The sequence below is a fragment of the Scleropages formosus genome, chromosome 20 (genome assembly GCF_900964775.1).
Source record: "Scleropages formosus chromosome 20, fSclFor1.1, whole genome shotgun sequence".
Classification (NCBI taxonomy): Eukaryota; Metazoa; Chordata; class Actinopteri; order Osteoglossiformes; family Osteoglossidae; genus Scleropages; species Scleropages formosus.
This window is the reverse complement of record NC_041825.1, coordinates 25,337,118-25,355,694: the sequence shown is the minus strand read 5'-3', so window position 1 is coordinate 25,355,694 and position 18,577 is coordinate 25,337,118. Positions and strand designations below refer to the sequence as shown.

Here is an 18,577-nt window from a genome sequence, read left to right as displayed (position 1 = left end):
GTGTCCTTGCAATAGGCAAGAGTGCTCTATGGCTGCAGGTCCAAAATCCTAACAACCCATCTTCATACAAAACCTGCCCACTGTCAGTAGACATGGGGCATGTGGCTGGGGGCACACATGCAGGCAAGAATCACCCATGGCCACACTTCAAGAATTCCACCAAACCCTCCCTACTAGCACACTTATCCAACAGTTCCTTAGCTATGACAAACCTATGCAGCCCCAATACCCCACCTTCCACTTCCCTCCTGCAAAACTTCTAGCATACAGTATGAAGGAAAAAAAAAAAAAAGAATTTTTTCTTTAGCTATCATACATGGTCTCATTTTTTCCTTATTGAAGTCTTGGCAACACTAGTCAAATGTTGAATTAGTAGTACTTTTAAGATTCTAAAGCTACAGTATTTAGTCAAAAAAAATCAATGACTGAAAAGTCACAACTTTCGCAGTCTGTTTTTCAGAATCCTTGAGACTCGGGCCATGAGCCTCGTCTGGAGTCATAAGGTCGAACTTACACTCCCCCTTCCCCTCATTCAGTAGCAGGTGCAGAACAAGCCACTTGCTTCCAAGGCATGTTTAAAAAAAAAAAAAATTATATACACACACATACATACACACAATATATAGTAAAACAAACATTGTACTGAGGAAATATCCCTTCACTTTCTTGTCTGAATGATACCGTTCAACAGCACAAGAAGCATCTGCCTGTTCATTCAGACATAATACACTCTCCTCACCCCCCAGACCCAAACACATTTAATCTTTGGGGTGAAGGCCACAGAACCTCATTTCCCCAGAATCATTCTTTATCTTCCACTTTCTTGCTCATTCTAGATTCAGGAATGTAGCAATGCTGCTGGATTCTCCAGATCGGTAACAGTCAGTATCTCAGGCAAATCAGATATGCAGACCAGACTCTTCAAAAACACAAGTTACGCACTTCTCTACCCACCCAACCAATGCCCCCAAAAATGATTTTAAAAAAATTCAACAGTCATCAATATGTACATCTCAAAATCACCCTTTTCATTTACAGGCAGTCCCCGAGTTACAGGTTGTACATAAGTTGGACGTTCGTATTTAAAAACTACACCCTTACTGAACAGAAGTTGATTTTTTTTTGGGGTCACAAACTAATTATGGAGTTTTCATTTAGTATTATATTAAAAATTCAAGTTACTATGTATACAACGGTTTGTAATAGTAAACGGGCACTACTCTGAAGTGCATCAAAACATTGCGCATCTACAGCGGTTTGCTGGCTTGTGGGCAGGGCGCATGAGCCCGAGATAGGACAGACTTCCTTCTTTTCCCATTAAGTGTCTCGTGTTACTGCATTTGGCTTGATTTATTTATTTTTTTTTACTCCCCTAACCATGGCACTAAAGTGTAAATGTGATGCAAGTGATGGTGATGCATTCAAGAAAAAGGAAATGATCACGACCAAAATAAAGAGTAAATAAAGTGGAAGGTGAAACACCAACGAACAATGGAAAACCGAACATATCTCTTTCTCGGAGAGAGCACTCGGCTACAAAACACACTTCTTCCCAGTTGTGGAATCTCACTCCAGACAACATGATGGACAGCTCTTCCAAGCTCTGTCCTTAATCGTTCCCCAGTCCTGTTCCATGTCTCTTTGATAACAACCACCCACCTTGTCCCTCAACCAGAATTCTGGATCTTTGACTCTGTTCAGTTCACCAACTGACTGACCATTTACCCATCCCCAACTACGAGAATGTGTAGTTCGTCGATTCTGAATAAATGATCCTGCACTTGGGTCCAGCCTCCTCCACGTCCTCTGTTTATCATCACAGTAGTAACATTTATTATTGTAACGACCGGCGTTACTGTGGTTTGAGCAGGAACTGTGTTTATCACAAATAGTTGTATTATGAGTAAAATGTAGAAGTATTCAACCAATAGGGCAGTTTACAGAGAAAATAGGGTGACTGCTTCCCAGTGAGAAAAAAAGGAAAGCCTGGGGGCATTAAGCAGACTGGGAAAGCTGGCTTGAGGTGCAGGTCCTTGAGGAAACGGGGTGCTCAGACCGAGATCATCATTTCCCTGTGTGCTGGTGTTCTAACGAAATGGCCGTCACGATCGCTGCCTGCGCGTCCCTCTTCGCCCCATCTGAACCCAGGGCGCTGTGCACCACATTATTATCGCTATGTCTCTCTATTATGAATACACATACTGGCTGAAACCGCTTGTCCCAAGTAGGGTTGCAGCGAGCCGGAGCCTAACCCGGCAACACTGGGTGCAAGGCTGGCGGAGGAGGGGACACACCAAGGATGGGATGCCAGTCTGTCACAAGGCACTCCAAGCAGGACTTGAATCCCATACCCGCCAGAGAGCAGGACCTGGCCTAGCCCACTACGCCACCGCATCCCCTTATTATAAATACTGTAGTTACATTTAGTATTATTACATTGTATAATTGTTATATTAAAGATGTTTTAGTGTATCCAAAATGTTTCTTTAATGCTTTTTATAGTATACCTTTCTATGCATATACTAAAACAAACATTTGGAAAACTGACGTCAGATACTCACCATACCTAACTGTTCCGACTTAACGTCAAAATCTGACTTAAAGACAAGTTCATGTCACCAGTCTGTTCATAATTCGGGGACTGCCTGTACATGCTGAATGCATTGGGCCTCCTAAATTCAAAACATCATCAGTTCACCTGATGAAAAGGTGCAGAAAAAACATCCCAGGAGAGACCGCACACAGCAGTAATACGTCTGTGTAAAATGTAGTTTGTAACAGGGAAAACCGCATGTGAAGGAAGAGGAACTGGCAAATGAAAACAGGGCTGGAATGGCATTCAATGGTTTGTTTAGTCAAGGCGTTAACTGTCTGCATGCATGTGTCTGGGTGATGTCTCCCTGACAGCTGTGTGTGCTTGCTAGTGCTTGCATGAAGACACTCTTCCCTGAATCATAGCCCCCCCCCCGCCGCTACCTTGCCTTCCCTTCCCCTCCCCCAAACCTCCTGCTTACAGATCGCCTCACTGTTTGCAGTTATCACTGACTATGACTCAGACGCAAAACAAACAGAGGCCCCTGCATCCTTGTATCAACACATACCACCCACCCCCATAAACACAACCACCCACACGCTTCCCATCCCATTTTCCTGGGTCTCTCACACACACACACACACACACACACACACACACACACACACACGCCTGCCTCCATAAATGGCACGCCAAGGTCTGCCTCTGCCAACTCTGAAAGCATCTTTCCACCTTCTCTTCACTCCCAGCACCTGACCTCACCACAATTATTCCAGGAGGCAGTCCTGTGTCTCCAACTCCTAGGCACCAACTGCTTCCTTAAGGCAGCAATGAAATTCATAATAATAATTAAAAAAGTGCAAATCTTCTCAAATACTATAAGAGGTGGAAAGGCAGGACCCCACCTCAGCAATAGGTACCATCTATGTGACATCTCACCTCATCTTTTAAAGGAGATGTTTCATAGTAGATGACAAAATCTGTCAACTTGTATTAGTTTTTAATCGCTTATCCACAATAAAAAGCCATTTCATTCACTGGAGTTTGAACTGTGCCCTTGAGGTCTGCTGACAATCAAAGAATGCCCCGCTCAGGTGGCAGCACCCGCACAGTGTCCCTATACACACTGGCAACACCACTTCACGGAATGTACGCAACACCCCTGGCGCACTGCCCCCAGCCCCTCCCTTGCACGCAAGGTATTCCCTTCTCCATAACGCACAGAAGGCTGTTCGGCTCCGTGCTGCCACAAGCACTACAGCATTCCCACAGCCTCCCTGCACTGCCTCCCACTGGATTTACACCCCTCAATAGCTGGTATTTCACACACCTGAGAGGTTTACTCAAAGATAGAGCTTTATGTAACCTGCCAGGACTCAGACCTGGGTGTGTGTGGGGATCTCCATGTGTCCAGCTAAGTGTACCCTACCCCAGTTCCCATCATGCTCTCAACACATTAAAATGAGACCAACACTGGAGCACAAACTGTTGGTAGGTCCGTGCCCAGTGTCGTGTGCATGTGCACTGACACGCATCAAACAATCTAGCCATCACGTACAGGTGACCTCCACACACATAGGAAATTTATGGTCTTCAGAATTGCTATATTAGAGAAACAACAAAACACAATAAAAGCTTTCCTATTTACACAGTGCAACACTACCATGCTCTTTACCTTAGTCAAAATCTTATTGGTTGGGCTGCCATGTTGATCAACCAATGGGGTGAACACATACCCTAAACTCTTCCTATACTACACATCAGGACACAAGATAGATTACCAACGTCCCCTGTTCCCATATGTCCCTTTGTCATGGGAAGCAGGCGGGCCCGAACCAGGCGGGCAGCATCCGCACCAGTCAGAACCACAGAGGGTGTGAGGAGGCAGGCAGGCATTCCTGGGCACAGCTATACCAGCCTGCACACTGGAAGCCCATGAAAACACAAGGGGATCATAGATAAATATAAAACAAAAATACAAATGGTGCAAGGAGGTCCTTTTCTGTACCTCAGAAAACAGTAAAAAGGAATTTTGCCAGTCTCTTTCAGTCTCAAGCACAGAAATACAAACACTTACAAATCAACATTGTTGGGTCTGCAGATGTAAATAATTATTTGGATAAGGTTTGTTAATGCAAAAAAAAAAAAAAAAAAGTTGCTTTAAACTCACTGAAAAGCTTTAGTGGGAAATTCACAAATAATTCACTTTGAAAATGAGATTTTAGAACAATTGCTCTCTGAATCTCCATACATATACTGTAGATGTATGCATAATCATAAATATACTCGAGCACAAGTCTCCTCCAACTTGTACTTCTCTAGTCTAACGATTTCCTCTCTCTCAAGATCCTTGGCATGTTACACTTAGAACACAGAAGTTTGAAGAGGAAGGAAAAAACAACAACTCAAAAATAAACAGAAGCCGTACATTTTTTCTGATACGAATACAACACTGTAGGTTTAGGCAAAGTCAGAGGATAAAGGGAGAATGGGGTGTGAGGGAAGGGACAAGAACCCTTTTGTGACTGACTGAGTGATTGAATGATTGCGCGATTAGGCCACGCAATTCCACTTCCACAGTCTCGCCCTGGCAGCAGGGGCTGCGGGCTGGAGAAGGTGTGGCCCAGCGCAGCCCAGTGCCACTAACAGGTACAGCGACAGAGCTGGCGAGCTGAAAGGGGCCCTCCCCACTCCCATGCCGCCCCCCATGGAAGGGAATGTGTTTGATAGGTATTGTGGGGGGGGGGGACAAATACATGATTCAGCTATTGAACCGTGGCGCTGCGGACTGCATGGGCAAAACAAAAGCCTGTGTGTTAGGGAGCAGGACTAGGTTCACCTCCTCTCTTAGAAACACCCTCTTACCTCCCCCCCACCCACCCCCACCTCATGTCAAGCAAAGGCAGCTTTACCCAGTGTGAAATGGAGGAGTCCAGGGTAAGGATGTTTAGTGGAGGAGCTCAGAGGGAAGGAGTGGGGAAGGAGGGTGTTCCCACAGGGGTGGATTTTTTTTTGGGGGGGGTGGTCACTTACTAAAACAAAGTGCTGCCGTCACCCCCAACTCCCTGCAGGGCCTCGCTTGAGGTCCCCCCCTCAGCCGAGGCCCCTCCTGCCTCTAGACTGGCTGCCTCAAACCCATGCTCGCTGGCCAGGCCATCTGCCTCCATCTTGACCGTGTCGGGGAGGAAGCTGGAGTAGGCATCGCCCTCTGCCATCAGCAGCTTCAACTTGGGGATCCAACTCTTGCGCACGACACGCCGTGCATTTGTGCACATGTCAGCTGCGATGGCGTTCATTTCACTCTCTTTGAAACTTGGGGCAAAGTTCTGGCAGTAAACTGCAACACAGCAAGACACACACACACACACACACACACACACACACACACACACACACACACACACACACACACACACACACACACACACACACACACACACACTTAGTCCCAATGTGCTACCACTATCCTGTGAGGAGGACAGAAGTATGTCTCTCTCTTCAGTGTGTTTAACTATAAATATGCTTACAGAGGGTCCTCTTTATCCAACAATTATCAGATGGTTTGCTTATTCAACAGCCTTCCCATAAATAAACTTTAAAAAAAAAAAAAAAGAGAAAAACTCCAATTGATTCACTTTTTATGGTGGACAGCTGAAAAACCTCAAGCTGAAAATAACTGAATGCAGCCTACAGAAGACATCCAAGGCACTGTGAGACCTTAAGAACAGCAACAAGAGCACCTCAGCTCTCTTTGCAAACATGGTTGCCCTTAAGAATTTCATTATGCCCATTTTTTTAACACCAGTTTAATTTTTTTAGTGTTATGGCTCCTCCCATTACATGGCCAATGGCAACAGACACTCCATGTGGAAATGAGATCAAGTCACAGTTCAGTAACATGCACAGTCCCTGACCAGTATTCGGTACCAATAGTACTCTCTGTGCAGTCGGACATGTTATCTGATGCGAACATTATCCGACCTGGACTCAGGAACGAGTGGTTGTTGAATAAAGTGGCTACATGTTTTCAAGAAAAACTTAAGTACAATGAGTCCACTGTGACTAAATGAAAATTTCCCATTGCTTTTACCCCTTCAGATCTGACATTTTAAATTTACCCAAGTGATATACTGCCTCCCTATATTTTCAGACAACCTGCTGCTTGAATATGACTGCAACAGCAGTAGTCATCATGGCTGTATGAAGTGTTTATTCTAGCCACACAGATGTAGAATGCACTCACACTTGACGGCGTGCAGCACTCGGCTATCCAGGGGCTTGCGACTGGGGTCGTTGGTGGAGGAGCGGATGCCTGTTCCACAGCTGTTAGCCAGAGTGTTTCTATTAGGGGAAGAAGGTCACAGAGGGGTTAAAGACAGGCACACATTTATCTTCAAATGGCTAAAGTTCTTCAACTGGACCAATTCAGAAGCAGTCAGAACTTGCAAAATTACAATACCAGATCTCTAAACTTGTTGCACATAAAGAGAAGCATTTTGGACTATAGCATATCATTTCAATATTAAAACTTGGTTCAGAAGACAAAAGGACAAAAATACAGTATGTATACCTCCCAACATGAAGAAAATTACCAACCAGGGCTGAAAAGGTAATGACATTTAAAAAAATAAGTACTTAGGAAGCCTAAAAATGAACCAATTATGTTTTCTGCCTCTTGGCAGAACACCATCTACAGCAGGGATACTCGGCTCTGCGATACACACAATATGCAAACCTTTCTGCCATCAATGCACTAGAAAAATATTGCTCACTAATTTCACAACAAATTCCAATAATGCTTTAGTAAAGAAAATATGCTATGATTTAAAATAATCGAAAATAAGCATTACAGATCCTGTGGTAACGGCTGGAACAAGACTACAGACTACACTAGACACCTCAGGAAGCACTCACGGTGTACACCATCACTACAGGCTTCCCTGACAAACTCAACATGAGAATTGCACTTACAAACAATAACCTGTACCCTAAAATTCACATAATATGAATGAGAACAAAACTTTCAATTCAAAATACTGTATACTTGACAATGTTGAGCACCGCATAAGCCAAGCAATCTGTACCTTCACCCATGGAGTGGCTTTTACCACCTTCCATCTCTGTTGTCAGTTGAGAGACAGCTACAGGACATTTCCCAAAAACCTTGAAACTTTATCATAGTGTAAAACCATCTACGACAATGAGAGCCACTTCAAAACAGCCTCAAAGTGCTAAAAGAAGTGGAAAAGATAAAAGAAATCATTATCTACTACAAATTCCTTGAGGCAATATCATTACTGATTATTTACTATTCGTATTTACTACACTATTTTACTATTCCTTTATCACAAACAACAGCTCAGCAGACTGGTTGCGAGCATTATGAACGTTTCCAGTCATTACATTATGAAAACTGCCTTAGTAGTCTAATGTTTATTTTAGAGTCTTCCTCATTTCAGTTATGAGAATTAGACATAAGGCACTTCATTTAATACTCTCACTAAAACTCAAAGCATTTCTTCACATTTATATGGCCTGAATTTGGATTTTGCGCATCTTCCGAAACCTCAACAATATGAGACATTTACATGTATTCATTTTGTGGATGCTTTTCTCCAAAGCCACTTAAAATTACTGACTAGTATTTTTATCCAATATGAAGAGTGTTGCATCACATTGTCATTTAGCACTTTATACAGCAGAGCAATGCAACACACATTACAGCCCATTTAAAGAAACCATTTAATGGTTTCTATTTTGTAAATAGGTGCAATATGTTTTTAAACACGTTTAATATGACATGTTTTATTAATTCTCCTGTAAGTTTATTCCAAAATATCCTGTAAGGTTAATGTGGTGACTGTTAGATATGGTTTCTGAATTTACATGCCGTATTGGCAACGTAAGACACACACTCACACTACAAACAATTTAGAGTAAAAAAATTCACCTGAGATGTCTTTGGACTGGGAGGGAAACCACAAAAACAGCTGAATGTGTGCAAGCAGACAGTCATACAGTACTGTAACTAATGAAAGTGTCACAGCGCACAGTTGGACTGCGCAAGGGGACATGGGTTTAATCCCCACTTAGTCTGTGCAGATATTCCATATTTTCCCCATGTTTGTGTGGGTTTCCTCTGGGTGCACCTGATTCCTTCCACAACTCAAACACGTTTCACATGAACTGGTGCCTAAATTGAGGGGTGCGGTGGCGCAGTGGGTTGGACCACAGTCCTGCTCTCCGGTGGGTCTGGGGTTCGAGTCCTGCATGGGGTGCCTTGTGACGGACTGGCATCCCATCCTGGGTGTGTCCCCTCCCCCTCCGGCCTTACGCCCTGTGTTACCGGGTTGGCTCCGGTTCCCCGCAACCCCGTATGGGACAAGCGGTTCTGAAAATGTGTGTGTGTGTGTGTGTGGTGACTAAATTACTAAATAACTCTAAGTAGCTTAAGATTTTAAGTTGCTTTGGAGAAAAGCGTCAGTTGAATGAATGTAAATATTCTCCTATGACAACTGAAATATTTAAGTAATTGTCACTTTTAATGGGATTTGTTGATATTTTAACAAATGGGTCTCAGGAACACAAAAATGTTTATCACGGAAACTAATAGTAACTATGAGTTAAGAATTCACTTCGACTTTTTTTTTTTTTAAGAATGCATTACTTTCATAAGGTGGCGGAAGACTATATTCCATCCATCCATCCATCCATTTTCTATCCTGCTTGTCCCAGTAGGGTCGTAGTGGCAGCAGGGAGAGCAGAGAGGCCCAGCCGCCCGTGTCCCCCGCAACTTCCTCCAGCTCAGCCTGGGGGATCCCCAGCCATTCCCAGGTCAACTGTGAGATATAATCCTTCCAGCAGGTCCTGGGCCGACCTTGGGGCCTCGTCCCAGTTGGCCGTGCCTGGTATACCTCCAAAGGGAGGCGTCCAGGGGGCATCCTTATCAGATGCCCGAACCACCTCAACTGGCTCCCCTCAATGTGGAGGAGTAGCGGCTCTACTCTGAGTTCCCCCCGGATGTCCGAACTCTTCACCCTATCACAGAGAGTGAGTCTCAACACCCTGCGGAGAAAACTCATTTCAGCCGCTTGTATCCACAATCTTATTCTTTCGGTCATTACCCAAAGTTAATGACCATAGGTGAGGGTAGGGATGTAGATCGACCAGTAAATGGAGAGCTTCGCCTTATGGCTCATCTTCCCCATCACCACTACAGTCTGGTGCAGCAACTGTATTACTGCTGCCGCTGTTCCCAGTCTGCGGCCGACCTCACTCTCGCTTCTCCCCTCACTCGTGAACAAGACCCCAAGATATACTTAAACTCCTCCACCTGGGGCAAATTCTCTTCCCCTCCTGGATCGGGGGCCTTGCCGTAGCAGAAGGGCTTGCGTGATCTACGGATCTCCAGAGCTATGTTGTCGGGAGCAGTATGCTCATGGTAGGGTCTCCCAAGGCGAACAGGTCTGGAATGAAGATCCAGACTAACATGATCCGAAAAACCCCTATGGAAAATGGGAACAAAAGAAGGTTTACCCTGCCCAGAATACGGTCACCGGGACCTACCCCTGGAGCCAGGCCTGGGAGTAGCGTTCCTAGACGAGCGCCTGGTGGCCAGGCAGCCCACGTAACTAAGACAGACTCAGCCCGAAAAGGCATCGTGGGGGGGCCATGTGGGCCCACCACCCACAAGGTAGGTGGCGGGAAAGGGCGGGATGGCGCATGGTGTCACGGCCTTTCGCAACAGAAACTGGCTCTCTCTTAGCACGTGGCAAGACTATATTGCATCTTTTAAAATGCACTGAGAAGCTATTTTTTAGTAAAGACATGCGATACACCTATAAAACTATTTATAATTCAAGCATTAAAAATTACAACAGAACAAACAAGAATAAAATAGAGTGATTAAGGAAAGGGGAAACAAACAGGATCTCACAAATCTATAAATGACTCAACTGGATTTAAAGATCAGAGCAGATCCGATATTCTGAACATGGTTTTGAATTACATGACGCTTTTCTCCAAAGCAACTTACAATGTTAAGGTTACAATTATTTATCCATTTATACAGCTGGGTAATTTTACTGGAGCAATTCAGGGTGAGTACCTTGCTCAAGAGTACTACAGCCGGAGGTGAGGCTCGAACCTGTGACCCTTGGGTCCAAAGGCAGTTGTTCTAACCACGATGCTACCAGCTGCCCCGTTAGATTTTCTGTATTTAAAAGGCAGGAATTTTGTCTATTGGATGGGGGGGAAAAAAAAAAAAAAAAAAAACAGGTGAGCCTTTTATGGACTAAAGCAAAGATAGGAGAGCACACACAAGCTTACATGAATACTTTAAAAAAGCTCATTTCTGTGCTCCTATCATTTTTTAAGTTTACATACTATACTAGGGGGTTCTGAGCCTGTTAATTATACTGAGTTGAATGCTTCTGTTTTTAAGCAATTTTTCACTCAGGAATGAATTTATTTTTCCCCATTTAAATTAATGGGCTCTTTTATAAGTATTCCCCATACAAGATGATGTGTGGGAATGAATTATACTCATTGGGCAAGGGAAACCTGTATTCTGCTCCAACCCTGTAGTCTCCAGTGCTGCAGATGTTACAACACTCTATAGGCTACTGACAAAGAGCTCGCCAATTGAAGTAGAGTTTTGCCATAGTCACGATCAACCTAACCTGGAAGTGCTTAGCTGAACAAAATCCTACAAATGTCACTTTTCTCCAGGAACCTACAATGTGACTCCAACTTGGTTATCTGTTGCCACGACACTGTTCGATAGCACTTTGCAGATTCGGTGACAAAGGGCTACACCTAGCTGTACTGGCATGAGGACAGGGCAGATATTGAGAAACCACGATATGGGGTGGAGCAAGTGAATTTTACCTGTCAAAGAAAGACGCCAGCAGTCTCCTCAGCAGCACTTTGTGCCGGGTACCTGCGCTGACGTGACAGTTCATTAACTGGGCCCGCGTAATGAAGACACTGGTGCCTGCAAGAGCAACCAAACACACACACACATATATATATAAAATACTTTAGATGGTGCTGTAACCTCAGAGACAAAAAGAAGTTTACCCTTTTCCACACCAAGATTCTTAAGAACATCATCTGGGGAGGGTGTCAACAACAAAATCTGGACAAAAAGTGCCATTGTAATCAGAAAATAATTTCTTGCAATCCAAATCCCTACACCTTAGCAAGAGGACCATACTCCTTTCACCTATTATCAACTGGTGGTTTACCTCAGATGATGAAAAATCAAAAGTCTTTTGGTTGCAGTTTTTGCTCCAATATGGTAGCACGATCTCCCTAAGAAAAATTCCTTCCAGTGTAAAGTTCCAAAAACATCTCTTTCAGGCCATTTCTCTACTAAACTCCTGAGAGCTACACAAATTAGTCCCACACCACCTGCTATGATTCTCTATGCATTTTCTATCAGAATTTAACTTCTATAGGCAGTTTAAGAACTGTGTACCAGCAAAGTATTTGTCACAGTCTTTGAAAATACATGCTTTGATAAATGTGTCAGTATCTAAAGCTCTTCATCTGCTCATGCAATTTTGTTTACTCCCAGTTGTAAGTTGCTTTCGAGACAAGCATCTGCTACATGAATAGAGGTAATGTAAAAGCCCTTATCTTCCTCATTTGCATGCTTTTTTTTTTTTTTTTACCTTTTTGACCAACTAATATCTGCTTTAATGCATTTCAGGAAATTTGCAAGTGAAGAACTTAAAAAAAAAAAAAAAGTATAAAAACTAAGACAGACACACACACTTGACTAAGCGCAACCTCAAAAGTGACAAGTGTGAACATCACCAAATTTATCACATCAGTTTTTCTGACACATTCCCACAAGCGCTGATACTGAAGTTTTTAAAGGAGTGGAGAAGAGTGGTTTTGGGATCTGACCTGTGACGAGCTCCAGTTTCTCTGCAGGGTCACCCTCCTCGTACAGCTTGGGGTGGCATCGGTTGCCAATCTGGGTGATGAGCTCAGCGGGCAGAGAGGCCAGGTCCTGCCGCACACGCATCCTATTCCGGGTATCGGAGGCCATGTGGTCAGGCAGGGCGTCTACGCGCTCGCTGGCTGGGACACGCGCACACAGAGGGCCAATGCTTTGTTAATGCACAGTGGCCTGTTCCTAAACAGCATCCTGCTCTTCCTGGACCCATCCACCTCATCATTTATACTGCAAAGGAAATGGCTATATATCACATGATGGTAAAAATGAATTTTCTAAAAGCCCTCATTTTGTGTCTTGCATTAAGCTTCCTTCATATCTCTCAATAATGGCTCAAACCTCTGCTGCATAGCTCTCACCTGCCGCCCCCACATTGAGCATGCTGTACATGGTGTACATGTTGCAGATCTGCCGATACTGCTCCTCTGTGCCATCCTCAGGGACCTCCTCCTCCTCATCATCGTCATGGTAGGAATTTGGGGAGTCGCTTGTGTAGGCACTCAGGGTGCCAGGGCTTGTGCCCTCTGAGGTGGTATTATTGTTGTTGTTGTTGCTGTTACTGTTGCTAGTGCCTGGGGCTCCATTGCCAACTCCACCTTGTGGCGGTGCACCCCCACTTCTGCCCCCATCCAGAGAAAATCTGGCAGCCTTACGCATCCCGCCACCACCCCCTCCGCCTGAACCTCCACCGGCCTCCCTGCTGCCACCCTCCCAAAGCCGCTTGGCCACAGGTGTACAGACCACAGAGTAGGAGGAAGCCTCTTGCTGCTCCATCTTCACCCGAGACACCAGGGATAAAGGGGTGAGACAGGAAGCTGGGCGGCTGACTGTAGTAGCAGCAACACCCCCATTGCTTCCCGGTGCACCTCCTGTGGTGACACTGCCCACTGGTGCCGCTGCTGCAGTGGAAGTCTGCGTGACAGGGCTCTGGGGCTCTGAAGATGGGGTCTCTTCAGCCTGCAGCCCCTGTGAGTCACAGCTGGGAGAGCTGACCTTGAGGAAGAACTCTGTACCTTTCTCCATGATCTGTTGGATCTGCAGGAAGCCAGCGGTATACATGAGCAAGAACTGGTCACCGACATTCATGCTGAGACGGCCAGTGTAGCAGAAGGACAGGATCTGCTGGAAGCTCTGGGGCTGCACAGCCGAGGGCAGCTCCACCACAGAGCTCTTGCCACCCGTGTTGAAGAGGTCCCGGAAGTAGGAGCTACTGGCAGCCAGAACAGCACGGTGTGCCTTGAAGGCATGACCTTTCACCACCACAGAGACATCGCAGTACAGGCCTTGCAGCCGCTGCTCATTCAGACACTCCAAGACGTTGTTGCCAAAATTGGGAATAGCCATCTGCAGCGTCTGAGCCATGGTGCTACACCCAGCACTGCCGGGTCTGCCCACGGGAAGAGAAAGATGGGTCAGCACAGTATCCACTGCAGACTTTGAACACTTTCTACAAATCACCAAGATGGCACAACAAAGTCTTAGTATTGTCTTACAAGTTCTGCAGGACACAGAAATGGAATACTGCTGTCACCCCCTCCCCATTAAGTGAGAGACAGGTCCTTGAAAATGTACCCCCCAACTTCATGGTATGTAAATTTATCTGACAATTTTACTCAACTTTTAAGATGGTAAAAAGGGGAATGTACAAACTTAAATCCATGGCACATCTTAAGAAGCTAGTACTCAAGTGGAACAAGAATGCCACATATTAATGCTGTCATCGAGCACCAAAAACGGGTTTGTTCCACTGAGACGTCACAACACTAGAAAATCATGAAATGTGTCTATCACTCCAGTGCAGCAGTCTTTTAGCTTCTCGTATACAAGACAAAAATATCACTGTGAACCACCGGATGCTAAACCTGAACATCTGTGTATGAAACTGATTACAGGAAAAGCAATTCACTGGAGATCTGAAATGTCAGTGAACACAACACCTGAAACGCTGAGCAAGATGACAGCCTAAAGCATTTAAAACAAGGTTATTTTAACAGAATGTTAAGCTCATTTTGACAACTCTTAACTGGATTTTTATAACAGTGTAACAACTAACCTGATTCAACACCACATTTCCCTATATAATGTAAAAACAAATGATCATCAGCATTAATATTGGCTCAAACATTGTTAGTGAGTGAATAAGTGTGTGATTGTCCTGAGAATGGACTGGTATCACATCTGTGATGTACACTGGCTTATGCTCTATGCTTCAAGGGTATGCTCTGTACCACTGTGACACTAGAGAAGTTACTGATAACTGATGAATGAGTAATGAATTATCATCAATACTCCTGGTAAATATACAGCAGTTCTCTTGGCTTGGTTAAATAAAGGAAATTGAAGTTAGTGTCTTATGGTTAAAGTCTACACCAAAAGGTACTTTGAAAGCCAGGTACTGCTTTACAACTTTTGTAACTGACATACACTCTGAATTCCACACTGCTCTAGAGAAATGCATTTGGCAAATGCTTAAATAAAAACCACATAACAAATCTATGCAGATTCATTCAAGGGCAGCCGATTCAGTGAGATTCCCACATAAGGGTTAAAATTGGTACAATGTGAGCGTAATAACGGACCAAAGATATTCTGTATAACAAGGTAGCAGCAGGTGGACTACAGATTAGAGCTACAGCCTTGAAATCTGAAGGTTGCTGGTTTGAATCCCACTCTGCTGTAGTACCCCTGACCAAGAGTCAAGACATTTACCCTGAACTGATAGTGAACCAAGTACAGCACTCTGCTACACAAAGAAATCTGTCAGTTACCTTGGCCAAAGGTGCCCACTAAAAAAAAAAAAAAAAAAAAGATACTAAAAAGACATTACTTACTGTATTCAGGATACAGTTTACTAAAACTGTGTACTAAACAGCTCAAACTGGAGGCAGTTGCAAGAGCAGGGTTTTCCCCATTACAACCACCTCAACGTTGAGGGTAGAAAAAGTGGAACACTGACTGAATGATGCCGAAATTGGTTATTCAAATTCAACATTTAAACATAAATTTGGACTCAGTGTTACAGGTAAACATGTCTCAACGCAGCTATGCGGCATCTAGTTTATTAATACATTAAGCCAAAGTGTCGCAATTATTTAGGGGCGGAAAATGATTTTAAAAAGTTAGGACACAAAGAAGCCTGTTCTACCACAGTAAATTTAGTGCGGATAACTTTCCTTAACGTGTCGATTTGAAGACCATCGCTTCAAGGAGACGTAAACACCTCCCCCAGGCACTAACCAGACCGTTTTTAGAAATATTTTAACAGTTGAAAGTGATAAAAAGCAGCGAAGCGCAAGCGCTTGCTTGGAGGCTGAAGTTGTACTGTCGCCTGGGCGCGAGGCTAGGCGGCTAGCGCGTTAGCTAACGCTGAGGCGTCATTTCGATGCTTCCAAGAATCAAACACCTCCTTTCGCCTCAGAGTATTCATCTAAATATAATTTAGTAACCGTTCAAAACAAACATTAACCGCAAACCTCGCTGCTAACACGTCACGTGTATTTGGTATCCTGGCCCATTTCGGCGGGGAAAGTCAGGCGCCAAAAAAGGTAGCGCGCCGGCCGTGCCCCCGTTGTGTGCCAATGTGAGTGAGCGCGAGTGCCCGGCAGGAGTAGCGCTCGGCACGAGGGCCACACTACCACCAATGTAAACAAATTATTAACACATACAAACACAGTTTCTTAGGCGAACGAGGGGCCCGTGAGCTAGTTCCAAAGTTTATTAGTGAATTATCAGAGGGGTTCGCGGGGAAGCGCACGGACGGCGCCCCCTCGCCCAGACTGTGCCATCGCGACGACGCGCTGGGTGCCGTCCTGGGGCCTGTGGGGAGATCCGCGCCATGGACAAGGGACGCCGCGGGAAGGAGCACCGAGCCTGCACTCCATTGGAGTTCACCTTCATCCAATACACGGGTTCTGCTCCCTGTGTCACGCCTGTGTGCCTATGTTAGAGAAGAAGCCCCTAAAACACACTAGTCAACACCAAGCCTTAGTAGACCTCCGTGTTTCGGCAGCAAGCGCACAAAATGATGCTTCGGGTTTAACTAACCAATTATGTTTTTTTTTTTTTTTTGGACTCGGAGGAGAGAGCGGTACCCCATCATCTCCTCCAACCGACATCAACAGGTCATCCCGGGACAGATGCAGCGCCCCCGGGCCGGGCTGGCCAAGCAACCCACAGCCGCGGTAGGGGGGGGGCTGCGAGTGTCCACCAACATACCGACTTAATCTGTGTCGTTGGGCTCCCAGCCGCACCGTCCCGCTGTGAAAACTGACATTTCTCAATCAATTTCAATGTACACTTCACGGGTCAAACGGCGCAAGACAATTTTCTTTAAATAAAAAACAGTTAATGATCATGGAGTCTCGGCGGTTGACGCACACGGACACAGCTTGAGGACACTGAAGTGGTTAAAGTTTTGTTGGTGCCATTCCTGTGAGCCCATCCCCCCGCCACAGCACACCTTGTCCAAAAAAACAATATAACCCCAAAACACTCGGAAAAGCCGCGATTTGTCTCACAAAAGAAGAAGAAGGCCACACGGCCCAGCCGCGGCCGGCCGCCCGAGCTCCAGCACGCCTCCCACGGGCTCGCCGTGACCCTAACACATCATCGTGAATGCGGCTGAGAACTCACCCGCCGCACTGTTAAGCCGCTGGAACGTGTTTCAATGGAGGAGCCAGCCGCGTTTCTCTCCCTCTCTCTCGCTACAGGCGGCCATTCATTGTGAGCACAGGCGCGATGCCGAGCGCCGAATCATCGACGGCGAAGCCTGCCCGCCACAGGTTGTCGAGCGCCGAATCACCAACCCATCGCGGGCACGAACACAGTGTCCGGCAATGCGAGGTCTGAGACGGAAGGCGGACAGACAGACGGATGATTATTTACAGGGCCGCGGTTTACCTCAAGCGTGGGTGTGCGTGCGTTGCTGTAGGTTTCAGTGCGACTACACTCCAGCAGGTGAACCTACCTAGCTAGGGTCTGCGTTGCACAAGCGCGGAATGTAAAAGCAGCGGGCGCACCGAACACACACACACACACACACACGTTTTCTGAACCGCTTGTCCCATACGGGGTCGCGAGGAGCCGGAGCCTATCCCGGCAACACAGGGCGTAAGGGTGGAGGGGACACACCCAGGACAGGACGCCAGTCTGTCACAACAACGCACCCCAAGCGGGACTCGAACCCCAGACCCACCAGAGAGCCACTGCGCCCTCTCCGCGCACTGAACAACGGAATGCAAATATCATGTTATACGATTAGGCTAATAAAATCTTACGTGACGCGAAGGCTTTATTGTTCCTGCACTTATATTTACCATTTGGCCATGGCATTGATATTTTTATTTAAATAACATATAACAGTAGCACAATAATATGTTTGGATTTCATCATTATTTTACTTTTTGAAAAGTACGCTGCTGTAATAAACAGCAAATACTGTTTTGTTCATATCTTCTGTGACTTTATCTTGGTCATGGTGCCCAGGATCCTGAGAGATATGTTATGCAGCCATGTACTGTTGGGATCACCACTGTCGAAATGGTCAAAGGTAAGAGCCAAAAAATGATAGACTGTTATAAATGGCTATCCATCCATGTATCTATATTAATAAACACTTACCCATTGCAGGGTCATGGTTTTCTGGAGTCTATCCGGGGAGCATAGGGCACTAAGTTAGGCAGTGTACACTCTGAACTGGATGTCAGGTCCACAGGAGTCTGTCACTCACTAACTCATTCGTTCACACATGGACAGACTAAGGACACTTTAGGTCACCAGCTGATATGAAACATATTAAATGGTATTACCTTCAAGCGTCTGGATTGCGTCAAGGATTTGGGTGTCCTGCTGGATGGAAAGCTGTCATTTGTATCGCATGTAAATGCTTTGACTAAGTCGTGCTTCCTTCAATTAAGAAGCATAGCTAAAATGCGGCGATTCCTTTGTAGACGGGATTCTGAGAAACTGGTTCATGCTTTTGTTTCCAGCAGGCTGGATTACTGTAATGCTTTATTGTCGGGTTGTCCGTACCAGACTGTATCCAGGCTACAGTTGGTACAAAATGCTGCTGCGAGAAT

The 18,577-nt window shown here is 45.4% G+C and overlaps 1 protein-coding gene across 5 annotated transcripts; it reads right to left on the bottom strand.

Annotated features, from left to right (window-relative positions):
• Positions 1-2,973: 2,973 nt before the first annotated feature.
• On the bottom strand, positions 2,974-17,527 carry nacc1b (nucleus accumbens associated 1, BEN and BTB (POZ) domain containing b). Of its 5 annotated transcripts, XM_029247021.1 has the most exons (7): positions 17,467-17,527; positions 17,133-17,344; positions 12,860-13,887; positions 12,449-12,625; positions 11,423-11,528; positions 6,777-6,874; positions 2,974-5,870 (listed from the first exon to the last, which is right to left on the bottom strand). In XM_029247021.1, the coding sequence occupies exons 3-7, from the start codon at positions 13,860-13,862 to the stop codon at positions 5,566-5,568; spliced, it is 1,689 nt and encodes a 562-aa protein (XP_029102854.1). In that variant the 5' UTR covers positions 13,863-13,887; positions 17,133-17,344; positions 17,467-17,527; the 3' UTR covers positions 2,974-5,565. The 5 variants fall into 5 exon arrangements, with proteins under 5 accessions (XP_029102854.1, XP_029102853.1, XP_029102855.1 ...); XM_029247020.1 differs by having other exon boundaries at positions 17,133-17,524; XM_029247022.1 differs by lacking the exon at positions 17,133-17,344 and having other exon boundaries at positions 17,400-17,524.
• Between the last annotated feature and the right edge of the window lie 1,050 nt (positions 17,528-18,577).